This window comes from Callithrix jacchus, chromosome 11 (genome assembly GCF_049354715.1).
Source record: "Callithrix jacchus isolate 240 chromosome 11, calJac240_pri, whole genome shotgun sequence".
NCBI classification, from domain to species: Eukaryota; Metazoa; Chordata; class Mammalia; order Primates; family Cebidae; genus Callithrix; species Callithrix jacchus.
In genome coordinates this window covers 106,156,682-106,169,843 of record NC_133512.1, presented here as the reverse complement: position 1 = coordinate 106,169,843, position 13,162 = coordinate 106,156,682, and the positions used below count along the sequence as shown (strand labels likewise).

The window sequence follows — 13,162 nt, the reverse complement described above, 5'->3', positions numbered from 1 at the left end:
GGTGAAAAACACAAGCTTCTCTATCTCAGAGCCTTTACTATAGCTAGAGATACATGATGCATATATAATAACTGCCTTGTAACAGTAACCAGCAGAAGGTGTTTAGGGCAGGGTCTCAGAAACATGAGGGTGGAATGGGTGGGTGGGTGGGTGACAGGTTTTGAAAACAAAGTTCCATGTGTGTAATGAGGAGGGTCCCCTGAGCACCTCTCATAACAAACATTTATGTAACATAGAATGGAAAGAAATTAAATATTTATGACTCAGTCTATGCAATGCATACAAAACAACATTAAGAGGCCACACTGATAGGGCAGCGCAAAAAAAAAACAAAAACCAAAGCATACAAAATGGAATGCATTTGAAAGCATTAAAAATAAAAACGTAGATAACACTTTTCCTCAGTATGAAGAAAATAAAACCTTCTTTCTGGCTGGGGCTGCAGCAGCTATAAGCCTTGCAAATCCTCGGGCTCTGAACATCTGGGAGGAGCAGAAGGCGCTAACGAGACGACGTGGGGGAGGTGGGGTGTGGAGATTTCTTGAAATAAGCTTTTGTGAAGAGTTGCCTCTTAAACAGGGAGAGCTCCTGTCAACATTGCCAGTCTCAGTGGAGGTTGCCAAGGGTGTGTCTTCTCTGCCCCTCCCATTTCTGCTCTGTATGGGGACAGGCCTGTAGGGGGCATGGGAACCACCAGCATGGTCTGCCCACCCTGAAACTCCAGAATGTTCTTGGTTTGCTTCCTGCCCCTTTCATCACTGACAAAGTTTTCCTTTTAATCTCTAGTCTTTAAGCCCCTAGACTCCTGTGTCCTTCTCCTGCCTCTTGTGGTCTTCTGAAGAATCCAATGTGATAATGCTAATACATCTGATAAATGGCCTTCCTAATATGCTAAAGAAAAATCTTCCTGCTAAGATGTAATTTTACCTTTTTTGAGAAAGTGCTCTTTAAAGAGGAGACGAAGCCTGAGCCTTAAAGCTCTAACTGGTTTTGTCTCTTTTTGTTGGTTGTTTTTTTCCGTGTGCTCCTTCTACTTTTGATTTAATCTTCTGTATATTAAGTGCAGGGGATTAGGCAGGCTTCGAGCTAGAAAGTCTAAGAACTGTCAGCCCAGTGCGGGAGACAGCCGTCAAGTCCTAAAGGCTGACACTGTGGTGGGCAGAGGCCAGCATGTGTCACTGGGGGACCCCACGTGGACTGGACACTCCAGGCGCTGTCACTGTGGAAATGTGAGCAACATATGAGACATGGATGACGTCTCTTCCTCCCTCCCTTTCTTCCTTCCCTTGTCAGTGGATGTACTGAGTTTCTTCCATGTACAAGGTACTTTGGCTGCAAAAATAATCCTTGTTCCCAACAAAGCTTCCACCCAACAGTGAATCCTTACAGCCGTGGTGTCTGAAACTGCTGCGCTCACACTGGAAAGCACCAACCTGGCTTAGAGAGGCCAGAATTTGCATCCCAGCTTTTCCCCTGGCTGCCAAAGATGAAGTCCTGGAGGCCTCTTCAGTCAAACAGGGCTGGTCCTAGAATGCCACCCTACTGGGGATTGTCATGAGATGGCATGGGATAATATGAGAGCCTCTGGCATGTGGTAGGCATTAAATATAAATATATTTTTTTGTTTGTTTGTTTTAACAAAAGGAACTCTGGGTTGAAGGAAGCATGTAGACTCTCAGAAGTGGTCCAGTAGTGTGTCCTGGACTACTAGGGTCCGTCCTGTGCCTGTAGATGCGTGAATACCAAGAGAGGAAAGGGCCTCAGGGGAACAGTGAAGGAAGAGAAAGCCTGCCTCATCCAACAGTGCCCATAGGACCCTTCAAAGTAACCTCAAAACCAAATTGTACCAATTCTCTTTCAAGTATGTAAATCATGTCCACTACACTCCTCTAGGTCATTGTTCTTAGTTTGGGTCCTCCTAAAAGTAGAGCTTGTGACAGGGTCTCTGAGGGAAGCAGGTGGGCAGAGCTGGAAACATCAGACTAGAAAGTGAGAGAAACCAGTCAAGAGGGCGGGGTTGAGCCGGTTACTACTATGAGTGCCAGGTTCAATTCCAGGGGACCCTCCGAGGAACTGTGCAGAAAGCATCTCATAATTACTCTCCCAAAGGACGAGACTGTTGCTCTCTGCCTGTCACCCCCTTGGCTGAGGGCTGCACTCCTGCAGTTGCTCAGGGTGGGCTCAGTGGAGTTGGGAAGGGAGTGGAGGCAGGGAGGGCTGCTGGGTGCTTGCTGTGGGCACTATCACCTTGCCCAGGAGCATCCACTGCAGCTGGAGCTGGAATCAGAGGTGGGCAGAGGGGATGTGGCACTGAGGGCGATTGCACTAGTTCTGTCCACAGAGATGCCGGAGTCATTTTAAGGCATTGCGTAAACACAGCTTGGTGGTAGGCATTCAACCCTGGTATGGCTTTGCCGGTAGCTCTCAGATACGGCTTCGGAAAAGAGAACAGCAGACACTTGGAGCCATTACTTAATTTACCTAGTGGATCAAAGCAGACCCGATATCTATTTTTCACTCATCCAGATATAATCTAGGGTTTCCTATGTGCCCATTGCTGTGCCTGGCTCTGGAGTAGAATGTAAACAAAAGAAATGGCTTCCGACTTTTTTTTTTTGAGACAGTATCTTGCTTTGTCACCCAGGCTGGAGTATGGTGGTATGATCACAGTTCACTGAAGCCTCAAATTCTTGAGCTCAAGCAATTCTCCCATCCCAGCCTCTTGAGTAGCTGAGACCACAGGTGTATAACACCTCACTTGGCTAATTTAAAACAGTTTTTTAAAAATACAGTCAAGGTCTCACTATATTGCCCAGGCTGGTCTTGAAGTCTTGGCCTCAAGTGATCCTTCCGTTTTGGCCTCCCAAAGTCCTGGGATTATAGGCTGAGCCACCGCACTTGGCCTGATTTCTGATTTTGATAAACTCTGTCGAGTGCTGGAAACTGTTCTTTGAATAAAAAAGGATTTGGGATTAAAGGAGCCTGGGAAAATCTGCTGTAACTGCCCCTTTTTGGTAGAGTCACAATGTATATTAAAAATACTCAAAGTCCTGCAGCAAGTGAGCCTTTTATAATTTGTTTAACCCAGCCTCTCCTAAATACATGGGGCCATCACACTCCAATCCCATCTTGCCACTTTTAAAGTGATGGGTGGAGAGAGTGCCCACATTCCAGTGCTTCCCTGGCACCCTGTTGTGGACAGTGTAGGGCCTTCCCTTTGGAGAGCCACCTTGGATGCTTTATCCCTTCTCTGCATCTTTGCTCTCTAGGCTGAGCTCCTCTGTAGCTGAGAGCCCCTCCATCTGGAGGAAGGGGATGTGGGATCTCATCACACTTAGGTGCGAGACAGGGCTACCCCTTCAAACTTATTTACAAGAGCGCTAACAATGGGTGTCCGGAGAACAATATTCGATCCAAAGGAATGACTCTCTAGTGGAGATATCAAGTACCACAGCACTTGTTTAGGGAAGATAGTTTTAGATGGGGTGAAGTTAGGTTCCAGCACTGCCTCTAAAACCACTCTGCCTAGAAGGGCTCTGCTTAATATATATCACCCTTGAGTGATAGACTCTTTTGACAGCACTTAGGAAACCTGGATTGCTGAGAGCTGATACATGTGGGAGAAAAACTGCCTTCTGGCATTGCTGTAGCTGTGACCAGACTTCAGAATTCAGTGTCACTGCATGCAGATTCTGTGCCATCTCTGGCACCCTCTCTTCCTTGGTCTCTGTTCCTCACATGTCCAGTGCACATCAGAGCTTTTGCTCTGCCAGCCTCCTGGGCTATTGTGTGTGAAAATTTATACTTGATAGACATAGAGCTATGTTCATAGCATGATGCAAACATTTCAGTAATATTATTTCTGAGTTTCTGTGTTCATGTCCCCTTAAAGTAGTCTTAGGACAGCAACTGTTAAGAATAACTGATATTTACTGAGCACTTACTATGTGCAGGGACCACACTTAATACTCAATATGAATTGTCAAGCTATGCTTGGGTCTTAGAAGACTTGAGATGGAGAAAAAGTAATGGACAGTCTCTCCCCATTGATTGTTCGCCATGTATCCCTTTGCTGCCATGGAGCTCTGGGAAGGAAGAATGTGCTAGCATTGGACTAAGTGGGAGCTACAGTGATGCTTTTGGAAGGGGGTGGGAGAAGAGAGATGTGAGGGGAAGAGTCCTGGAGAAAGAGAGGAGAGGAGAGGAGAGGAGAGGAGTGAGTGATGTTTTGTCTGCCTGTCCAATCCAGCCTCTGCCTTCTGCACCTGCTCTGAGCTCCTGGAGGCTGACTTACCCTCCGGCTTCTAGTTTGGGTTCTGCTACTGGGATGGCGGGCGGTGGCGGGGGGGTGGTTCTGATGAGAGACTAAAGGGAGCAGTGAGAGGTTGGATGTTTCTTCCCTGCCGCCTCGCCACAGGTTGGCTGTGACTCTCTGCCAAAGGCTGCATCGTCTCTGTCCATATGGCCACCCTTGCCAGGTCCTGGTGACAGCTCCCTTCTCTGTCCTTCCAGGCCTGGGGGTCATACCAGCTGCTCCTGTTGCCAGCCCGGGGTCCCTTGCACCATCCTTCGCTGGTCTCTTCATACTCTGTGCTTAGCTTTGTAAATCTCCCTGTTTTGTTGTTATTGTGGTAAGGACATTTAACATCCACCCTTTTAAGAGATTTTCGAGTGTATAATAGTATTATTAACCATAGGCACAATGTTATACAGCAAATCTCTTATTTATCTTGCACAGCTGAAACTTTGTATCTGTTGAATGACATTTCCCCATTTCTTCCACACCCCAGCCCCTGAAAACTATCATTCTACCCTCTGTTTCTATGAGCTTGACTATTTTAGAGAATTCACATCAGTGGAGTCACGCAGTATTTTCCCTTCTGTGACTGGCTTGTTTACTTAGCATAATGTCTAGGTTACTGTATGGTTGTCGCGTGCAGTAAGTTTCTCTTCTTTTTAAAGACCGATTATATGGCATTGTAGGGATGCAACACTGGATATTGCCTGGATACCACATTTCCCTTATCCTTCATCTGCTGATGGACATTTAGGTTGCTTGCATGCTTTGGCTGTTGTGAATAATGCTGCAATGAACATGGGAGGGCAGATACCTCTTTGAGATAGTGATTTCAATTGTTTTGGATTTGGCCCAGAAGTAGGATTGCTGGATCATTTGTAATTTTTTGAGGAACCGCCACACTGAGTCCCATAGTGGCTGTAACTGATTTACATTCCCACCGATAGCATGCAAGGGATTTGCTTTCTCCACCTCCTTGACAGTATTATTTATTTATTTTGGTATTAGCCATCCTGACAAGTATGAGGTAACATCTCCTTGTGGTTTCAATTTTCATTTCCCTGATGATTAGTGATACTGGGCGTTGTTTCCTGCTGGACATTTGCATGTAATTGCCTTTGGAGAAATGTCTGTTCAAATCCTTTCCCCGTTTTTTCAGTCAGGTTGTTCTTTTGCTACTGGGTTAAATTGTCCTTTTTTGAAACTCTCCTTAATTACCTGTGTCTTGCTATGACCCTGACATAAGGGCAGGAGGGGTCACTAGCTCCGAAGGCAGAGCGTGACTGAGGGTTTAAAGTGTCCCACCAGGCCAGGGGTGGTGGCTCATGCCTGTAATCTTAGCACTTTGAGAGGCAGAGGTGGAAGGATCACTTGAGCACAGGAATCTGAGACCAGTCTGAGCAACACAGTGAGACTCCCATCGTTACAGAACATAAGAAAAGGCTGGGCACAGTGACTCCTGCCTATAATCTCAGCAATTTAGGAGACTGAGGTGGGCGGATCGCTTGAGCCCAAGAATTTGAGACCAGCCTGGGAAATATAGTGAGACCCCATCTCTACTAAAAAAAAAAAAAATTAACGGACATGGTGGCATACGCCTGTAGTCTCAGCTATTGCAGAGGCTGAGGTGAGAGAATCACTTGGGCCAGGAGTTCCAGACTGTAGTAAGCTCTGATTATGCCACTTCATTCCAGCCTGGGTGACATAGTGAGACCGGTCTCTTTTAACTAACGAACAAACGAACGAACGAAGTCCCCCACAGGGGCCACAGGAAGGAGCCACCCCTGGGGTCCCTACCAGCCAGTCCTCCCCCACACCTGAGGCTTCTGGAGGGAGAATGGAGACTCTGGGCTGGAATGCAGGAGTTTGGTGCAGAGGGGTTTGTCCTTCCTTCCTGGTAAGGCCATGGACTTCTCCATTGCCTTCCAGGTAGCCCCTCTGTACCGGGTGCTGCAGGAAAACCTGTTCATATTAGGAAGCCCACATTCTGGGCATACATATTTGGTGCCCAGATGGTTCCTGTATATACAAAAGCCCAGCACACTGACAGGACCTACAGACACATGGATAAATATTTTGCTTTTCTTTTTAGGCAATATTTGAATCTTTCAAATTTAATTGCTCTCAGAGGCAGGATGCTTGCCATCCCAGAGGCAAAGCAAACAGCGAGGGGGGCCTCCAGCGGGGCCGTTGTGGCTGCTCCAGGCAGGCTCCCCGGCCAGTCACCTGCAGAGCCTGTGGGTTGGCTTCTTGCTCTTGCTGAATGTCAAGGGCCTCTTCCCTCTCTGGCTGGAGGAGGTTAAGGGAGCTGGCTCCAGCCTGCCTGGAACCAGTGGCAACTTGTTGAGTTTGTGTTAAGGCTGAGAGAATCTGACCTGAGCTAAGAAATCAGGTATTTTTCTCACACAGGAGTGAGTCACCAATCTGGCCATCCCCAGTGGGACCTGGTTTTGTGTTCCAAGCCTGGGTCTTGGAGCTGTTTTGTTGAATATTGAAATTATTGTAGGTACGGCTGCTGCTAGCTCATAAGGCACCATTGCACAAATGAGAGAAAGGCAGCCCTCTTGGCAGGGTGAGCCTCCAGCACTCCCGGCTGGGGTGCAGGGCTTGGCCAGCAGAGCAGCAGCTGCGTTTCAGTGTCCGCATATCCCTGGGAAGTGCCCTTATGCAGGACACAACCTGCCTGACTGCACATGCCCAAGGCATGATGGTATTCTTGTTACAACATTCTACCTTTATATCTTCCTTTCCTCTTTTTTTAAATTTCTCTTTTCCCCCCAAATCATTGACCTGGTTGCCCCTGGGGTTACATTTACCAAGTACATTGAGATAGTGTTCTGTGACCATATACAGATTTCTTCTACCTCACTGTGATTAATAAGTCTCTCCTTGTATTGTCCAGGCAGGGAGGAGGCGTTTGCTATAGACACACAGAGTTCTGCAACAATTGCCTCCTTTAATTCATTAGATTCTAATTTGCCTCAATTATTTTAATTCCTTTCATGTAATAAAAGCAGTTGGATTCTTTGCCCACTGAAATCTTACAAAGAACACCTCATATTACTCATTCCTTTCCTCAAAGCACATGTTATTGGTGCTTACCTTGTGCTAGGGACTGGGAAGATAAAGATGAATGAATAAGACAACATCCCTGCCCTTGAGAAACTCATAATCTAGTGGGGGAGTGAGGCGTGTAAACAGATAAATCACAGTGCAGGAGTGTGTTTGCTGCAGGAAGGACGGAAGCACAGGGGAGCAGGGAATAGAGCAGGGAAGCTGCTGGTGGAACACCTGCTGCTGGGGTGCCATTCTAGACGCCAGGAAGGCTCTGCCGAGGATTTGCCATTTGAGCCATCTCTTAGGATGAGTAGGTGTTGAATCATCCTAAGGAAAAGCAAGGCAGGGAGGAGAATAGATGCCAAGTCAGGAGTGAATATGGCATCTTTAGGGTAAGGTGGGGAGGTTCTCCTGGCTGGAGCCTGGGGCGTGTGAAGGCTGGGGCCTGAGGGAAGCTGGGACTTGATGCCTGAGGAGTGTGGGGGTTATCTTGTGTATAAGGGGGCCAACAGAGGGCCTGTGAATGGAGTGTGACATTATCATATTTTTCTTTCCTTTATGGAATATGCTCCACTTGGGAGGGTGGCCTGGTAGAGGAGACTCTCTGGTCCTGGGTTCTGATCTTGGCACTGCTACTTCCTTGGGTGAGTCATTTAATCTTCTCATGCCTCCACTTTTTTATTAAAAAATAGGGATGAGGATGGTAATGCCTACTTAATTTGGTTGTAGAATGGACTAAATGACTAAATGAGATGGTATCCATAACGACATTTCCTACTGGTGGACCAAGTCCAGAACCCAAATAGGTTCCAGGTGTGTTGGAAACCCTGGTCCCTTCAGCACCCTAGGATCCTGGACAGTGCCATGGGCAGCCTCATCTGTTCATTCCAGGGTGCCTTGTAAACATTTTCTATGTGTGCGCCATAGCATGAGTAACGTTGAAAGCCAGTGGCCTCCAGAGCCTTGCTGAGTCCTTCCTATCTCATAAGTCCTTTAGCAATGCGGTTATTGGTTGAGATAGTCATTGTATCATGACAACTACTACAGGAGGAGAGGAGACAGAGAGTAGGGGCTGGACTCCTGGGACATTTCTCAAGTAGAACTGGCAGAATCTGGCAACCAGCTGGATGTCAGGAAGTAGGGGCCACCTTGAGGAGGAGGCAGCATTCACAATGACTGTAGGATTTATAATGCAGACTAGATGGGAGGTGATGCTATTAATGGAAATTGTTATGGAAATTAGAGCATGTGGGGTTGGAGGTGTGAATGTGAATGGAGGAAGTGAAGACTGTCTGGTAGACTCCTTTTTCAACAAGTTTTGCGAGTTAAGGAAGGAGGATGACAGGATGAAGGTATGAGGAGGAGGTGTGCTTAAGGGGGATGCTGGGGCATGTGAGAGGCTTCAGGATGTTTGTGGGCTAAAGGAAAAGAGGCAGAAAAGTTGAAAAATTGAAGACACAGGAAGGGCACATACCACTCTTTAGAACGTGACTCTTGGACACCGTCAGTCTCATTGGGGGAGTGCCCACCAATAACTGGCAACTGGGCAGTTGTCCAGATATGATTTATAATAAGGCATCGGTTTCATGAAGCACTGTCTAATTGCACTTCACCAATTGCCAGGTTCCCTGCTGACAGTGGGCCAGGGGGTCAAACAATTCAATCATGTGCCACCACTTATAAATTGAAAATCAGTGGGGTGCAAAATGGATTACCATCAAAATCCATTCAGGCACAAAACCAAATTAAAAAACCCCTCACCTTTAAAAATCACCCCTTTCCTGATTCTTCACAATGCACTGACATTGAGTCTTTATATCCCCCAGATGAGCAAGTGTCAATAGAAATAGCTGCAAGAGACCAAAAGTAATGGGGGAAGAGCTTCCCATGGTGCCTTCCTTTTGGAATTGGCAAACAGGGTGGATTTATGCATTAACGCATTGGTAATTCTGTTAGCTTCTCCAAGCCAGTGGTTCTCAAATTAAGTTTGTAAAAAAATCCCTGGAGGGATTATTTAAATTCAGATTGCCAGGCTCTACTTCCTAGTTTGACTCAGTAGGTCTGGAGTTGAGAGCCTGAGAAGTTGCATTCGTTGCAAGTTCTTAGGGAATCCTGATGTTGCCAGCCTTGGGACCACACTTTCAGAATCTCTGCCAAAAACATTTTGATAATTGACTAGTAAAGCATGCTTTGACTGGTGTTGAGTCTGTTAAGAAATCTAAGTTTTGTTCAAGAAATCTGAAGAGACTAGTTCAAAGAGACACAGATTTATCTGAGTGCTTTGTGTTCAGAGGTGAGGTTGGGAGGACAGAGGCCCCCTCACAATCCCCCAGGTCACCATTCCAGAGAATTGCGTGTGCTCAAAGCACAAATGATATCATTAAGGCTTAACAAAGCCTGTTCTCTGCTGGTCCCTGGTTGGAAACGATGTGTTTTGATGCCAAACTTCCTCTCTTGACTTGAAAGTTGATTTTCTTGGTAATGTTAGACAAGCTGCTGTCAGCCTAAACATTGGTTCTTCCACCTCTGCATGATCCCAGAGATGTATTTTTCCATCTGAATCAATGCTATTTGATTGTAGTTCTCTTTTGCTCTTTTTGAGTTGAAGGTATTGCTTTTCTTTAGTTGTTGCCAGGCCCAATATCAAACAAATCTTCTTCCCCAAGATGGGAAAATTAATTTCAGAACTATTCCAGATGTGGTTGCTGCTTCCTTAACATTTCATTTCCTGTTTCTCTTTTCCAGGAGAAATTGAGCGATGCACCTACATCAAATACCACTACTCCTCAGCAACCATCCCCAGGAACCTCACTTTCAACATCACGAAGACCATCCGTCAGGATGAGTGGCATGCCCTACGTAAGTGCACCTGAGTCTCGGTGACTGGGATTGTCCCCTTTAGAGGAACCGGAGGGTTGGATTAAGACTCCTTCTGGGATCTGTGGATGGTCTCAGAACATTGAGATGGTTCCATAAAGTACCAATATCTTTGGGTCAGAATTGCCTCAGTTGGTTTTGATTGCATTATAAATTTGGGGAGTTTGTTTCTAAAATCAAAGAAAGAGCCAACCATTGAAACTTCAGAAGCAGTAGCCATTAGACAGTTATCTTATTTCACTACCCTCGTAGGTATGTAAGATTTCACCTACCTGACTTAACCAACTTTTGGGATTTATTAATAATTCCAGCCTGTCTCCAAGTTGCTTGGAATATTATTGTGGCAACCTGTTGGTCTCTTGGGTTGCATTTGTAAAGGTTGAGACCAGCTGGTGGTTGCAGGATGCATCACATTGGAGATTTGCATCTGGATGGATCACTAAGAAGTAGGATCTGGTCTGGCTACTGTTTACCCTCAAATGATAGGTTTCGGAACCCTGGTTCATGTGCAATTCCTTGGCAAAGGTCAGAATATCTGCATGTATTCGTTAGGGCATTTCTTGGCCAGGGATCCTCAGAGACTTAAATGACAATGAGAGGGAGACTTAATGAGCAAACGGCAAACAGAGTTTGTTGGCTATTTTTACTCTTCTGCTCCATTGGGATACACTGCCTGTCTGTGGCGGGAGAGCTCTTTTTCCTGTGGGCACAGTTCTTCAAGCTGACACATTCTTACTGTCAGCAAGTTCATGCTGCCTCTGTTGATTTGTCATGCATTCATAGTCCACCTTTTTTTTTTTTTTTTGAGACGGAGTTTCACTCTTGTTACCTAGGCTGGAGTGCAATGGCACGATCTCTGCTCACCACAACCTCCACCTCCTGGGTTCAGGCAATTCTCCTGCCTCAGCCTCCTGAGTAGCTGGGATTACAGGCACGCGCCACCATGCCCAACTAATTTTTTGTATTTTTAGTAGAGACGGGGTTTCACCACATTGACCAGGATGGTCTTGATCTCTTGACCTCGTGATCCACCCACCTTGGCCTCCCAAAGTGCTGGGATTACAGGCTTGAGCCACTGTGCCCGGCCAGTCCATCTTTTTTCACCAGATTTTGAAAGGTTTAGATTCTGTTGACACATTTATATGTGAAGGAAGCTTCTTTTATTGTTTCCTAATAGTAAGGATTTCTTAATTGGTAAACTTTGAAGATGATAGATCTCTAGGTGGCAAACATCTCTCCTCCTTATTGGTGCCTAGTTATCTTTTGGGTGGATTGGGCCCAGAAGGTGTATTCTACTTTTGGGATTGGCTTTAATTAAAGCACCACAACTAGGGATGGGAGTGGGAAGTGAGAGAGACAAATAAAATCAAACAGAAAAAATTTTCATTGGTTTCAATAAATATACTGTGGCTGTGTGTCCAGATGATTGTCACTAAATACTCCTGGCCTGAAATGATAGAGCAGGTGCCAAGGGATGAGACAGCATTCACCAGACTGTTTCCCTTACAAGCTTTATCCATTACTAGAGACTCTAAGCAGCACATGGGGACAGAGAGCTAATGTTCAAAGAGGGTTCCCATGTGCTGGCCTTGAGCTAAGCATGCCACATATTTAATTCCAGTGTTATATTTGCCTTAGAGACACTAGGCATCAGGGTTATCAATTTCCTTTTGGAGATAGACATGTAAGGATTTAAATGTAGAAATATACAATGACTCCTTATTTCCCACAATGTATTTGTCTAATATAGTTTCTTCTTAGGATCCTAGAAGGGATGTTCAAGATTGATAAGTCCTGTTGATTAACCACTGAAATCTAACTTAAGTTACAGGGGTCATAATCGGATTCAGAATCTAAGAAGGAAGAAGTTATTGACATAGCAGCTTCAATTCAAATTAACTCAATTTAACCAAAGTTACCTTGTTTCTTTTTGTGTCAGTGGATACCGAGGCCACAGAGGGCTCTTTAAGGAGCTCAAGTTTGGGGGTGGAGGAGGGTAGGGGATGGGAAGAGACATTGATAATCCAAGTAATTACAGGGCAATGTGATAATTATAATACAGCAGAATCGCTTTAAGCAATTAAGATAATTTGGAAGTTTTTTAGCAAGAAGGAAAATTATTTTAGTGTAAATTACGCAGATACACATGAAGGAAAACCTAGTAGAACTCTTTTGACTGCACACACTTCAGATACCTAGAATTTGAAGAGATTACCTAGGGAGGCATCGCTGGAAACAGTCACGAGGCATTGGCCAAGACAGAAAGGAGAGGATAACACCAAGGTTTGTGGGATCTTCTTGGAGCCCTGCGTGTCTCCAGGCTCTTATTCCCAAACCGTAGTGCTGTTGGGCTCTGCAAAATCTAGTGTGCAGCCTATGCTGTGAATTGGGGTGACAGATCTATTTTTATCTGATAAAAGCCATCTCAACGATTGATATATGAAAAGGTCTCGGGCACTTGGTGTGGGTGAAGTTGAGGCCACCTTTTGGTGAGGGATTCATCTGCCTCTTTCACAAAGCCGCCTAATGGGCCGTTAAGCAGAGAGAGGGAACATTTGCCATTTCTGACATCGATGACAGCTATTTTTAGCCAGAGGGCAGGTGAGCATCTGCCACAGCTGAATTTGGTCCTAAGTGTAATTGGGAATGCTGGCAAGAGGGGAAGCATAGGAAGTGTCGATTTTAATTTTCAGACGTCAGATATTGATGACATTAGGTGGGAAGTAGGCACATAAACTCTCTTTGAAATAAAGCAGAAATGATTAAATATTAGCAAACTCCTTCAAACACTGGAAGTGAAAAAAAAAATAGTCTGATTTCTTAATTTGGTTTGAGAGTCTTTCACTCTTTAATACAAGTGGGATCAAATTAATTCATTTCATCCTAGATTGGTTATTTATTTATTTTGAGATGGAGTCTTATTCTATTGCC

General features: G+C 45.4%; 1 protein-coding gene across 1 annotated transcript in view; it reads left to right on the top strand.

Annotated features, from left to right (window-relative positions):
* TMEM178B (transmembrane protein 178B) overlaps positions 1 to 13,162 on the top strand; it is a 427,174-nt gene that overhangs the window by 136,275 nt on the left and 277,737 nt on the right. Inside the window, exon 2 of the mRNA XM_009002963.4 lies at positions 10,100 to 10,213. Coding sequence (XP_009001211.2) covers positions 10,100 to 10,213 — 114 coding nt within the window. The remainder of the gene's footprint in view (positions 1 to 10,099; positions 10,214 to 13,162) is intronic.